General features: G+C 50.9%; 1 protein-coding gene across 1 annotated transcript; it reads right to left on the minus strand.

The window, feature by feature from the left end:
• Positions 1-575: 575 nt before the first annotated feature.
• LOC123327378 lies at positions 576-1,304 on the minus strand. Its single transcript, XM_044923761.1, has one exon. It carries the CDS (start codon positions 1,302-1,304, stop codon positions 576-578), a length of 729 nt encoding a protein of 242 aa, XP_044779696.1.
• Between the last annotated feature and the right edge of the window lie 371 nt (positions 1,305-1,675).

Genomic DNA, 1,675 nt, shown 5'->3' on the forward strand with positions numbered 1-1,675 from the left:
CACATCTGTCCTGTGGCTGTATCAGCACTTGGTAAAACATCTCCTTGATGTCTCCACATACTCCAACTGCTCCTTCCCAGTGGAAGAGCACTGCTGGTAGGGATTTGTAGAGCTGAGGGCCTTTCATCAGTGCCGAGCTCTGTGATATATCGTTCACTTTGGCTGCGGCATCAAAGACTAGACGGATTTTTCCCGGCTTGTTTGGATTCTCGATACAGCGAACGTAGGTCATGGCGCTTGGATTTGCCCGTGCCACTTATCTGAAGGCTTACTACCGTTGTGTGCTCTCTGGCGGATTTGCCACCAAATCACTGCACGTTGAGCAGTCGACTCTCTCCCTTTAGGTTCAGGCTCTGGATGATATCGTCGTCAATAAGCGTTACGGACGATCACTCATCAAGCAGCGCGTATGTGTCCACTTGCTTATTACTCCCGTACAACGTCACGGGCAAAATCCGGAATAGCAGATGACCTCCATTCGGGTCGACGCAGCTAAGGTTTTGGTGTGGCGATTCCTGGCCATCCTCGGCTTGTCCTGCTTTTAGCGTTGCAGTCGTTGACGTAAAGGGATTACGTCAGCGATGGCTGGTGTCCCTTTGCAGCTCCTGATCTCGAGTGCTCGTATGCTCCTTCAAGCGGCCGCCGTTCGACTGGGGTAGCCTGGAATTCCCGATTCTATCGTGTAGCAGGTAGTGATGCCTTCTTTGGCACCCGTTGACACTGCATTTGGTGCCCTTCTTGCAGAACCGGGCCATGTGTCTACTCTCCAAGCACGCGAAGCAGATCCTATGCTTCCTTGCTAACTCGGTTCTCGCTGCCGGAAGTGCATGATTAAATTCCTCGCAGTCCTTGATCCCATGCTGCCCCTCACATATTGGACAACATTTGTGAGAGTCAGTATCCTTTCCATCCAGAAGACTTGTGCTTGCGTGCAATAGCCTTCGCTTCGGTTCTTTACTTGCAGCATCCGTGACAATGCATATCAACTTAGCGAGCTCGTGTAGCCATTCGGTAAGATGCATCACTGTTGGATATGGTTCTATCGTAGCCGCATGCTTCGCCCAGTCCAACCTCTTGCTAATAGGCAACTTAGCTATCAGCTCCTCCATTAGGGTAGGATTTCCTAAATGCTGAATGTCGTTCTTTGTTGTCTTCAAAAATGAAGCAAGGTTGCTCACCCTTGTGGCTAACGGCACAATCCTGGCTATGTTCTCTTCTGATATTGGCAGCACATCTCGCACACTCTCCAGTTGACTTCGAATCAGTTGCTCCGGGCGTCCATATCGAAATCGAAGCTGCTCCATAACTTCTTGCACATTGTTCGGGTGGATGAGCAGCGCCTTTACTGCCGCTCGTGCCTCACCCTTCAAAGCCTTCACTAGCCTTTGATTGTTCTAAAAAGCTGTACACTGACATGCCTCCGTCGTCTCCGTAAACGCGCACTGGAATATTGGCCATTCCTCAGGCTGGCCTTCGAACTCTGGAAGATCCGGCAATCTACGTGGCGTCCATACATTTGGTATACTCGCCGATGCTGTCCCGTAGGACCCAGACGCAGTGGACCCGTAGTGGATTAACATACCCTAGTTCTGGCTGCACCGTGGCCGTAACGTAGCAAGGCGGAGATAGGCTCACTGTTGTACAGTTATTATTTCGTGTGACTTGTTGCCCACTA

The sequence above is a fragment of the Drosophila simulans genome, chromosome 2L, assembly GCF_016746395.2.
Source record: "Drosophila simulans strain w501 chromosome 2L, Prin_Dsim_3.1, whole genome shotgun sequence".
NCBI lineage: Eukaryota > Metazoa > Arthropoda > Insecta > Diptera > Drosophilidae > Drosophila > Drosophila simulans.

Excerpts from the sequence above, each read along its gene's own strand:
- LOC123327378 (XM_044923761.1), bottom strand. The coding sequence starts at position 1,304 with ATGGAGCAGCTTCGATTTCGATATGGACGCCCGGAGCAACTGATTCGA.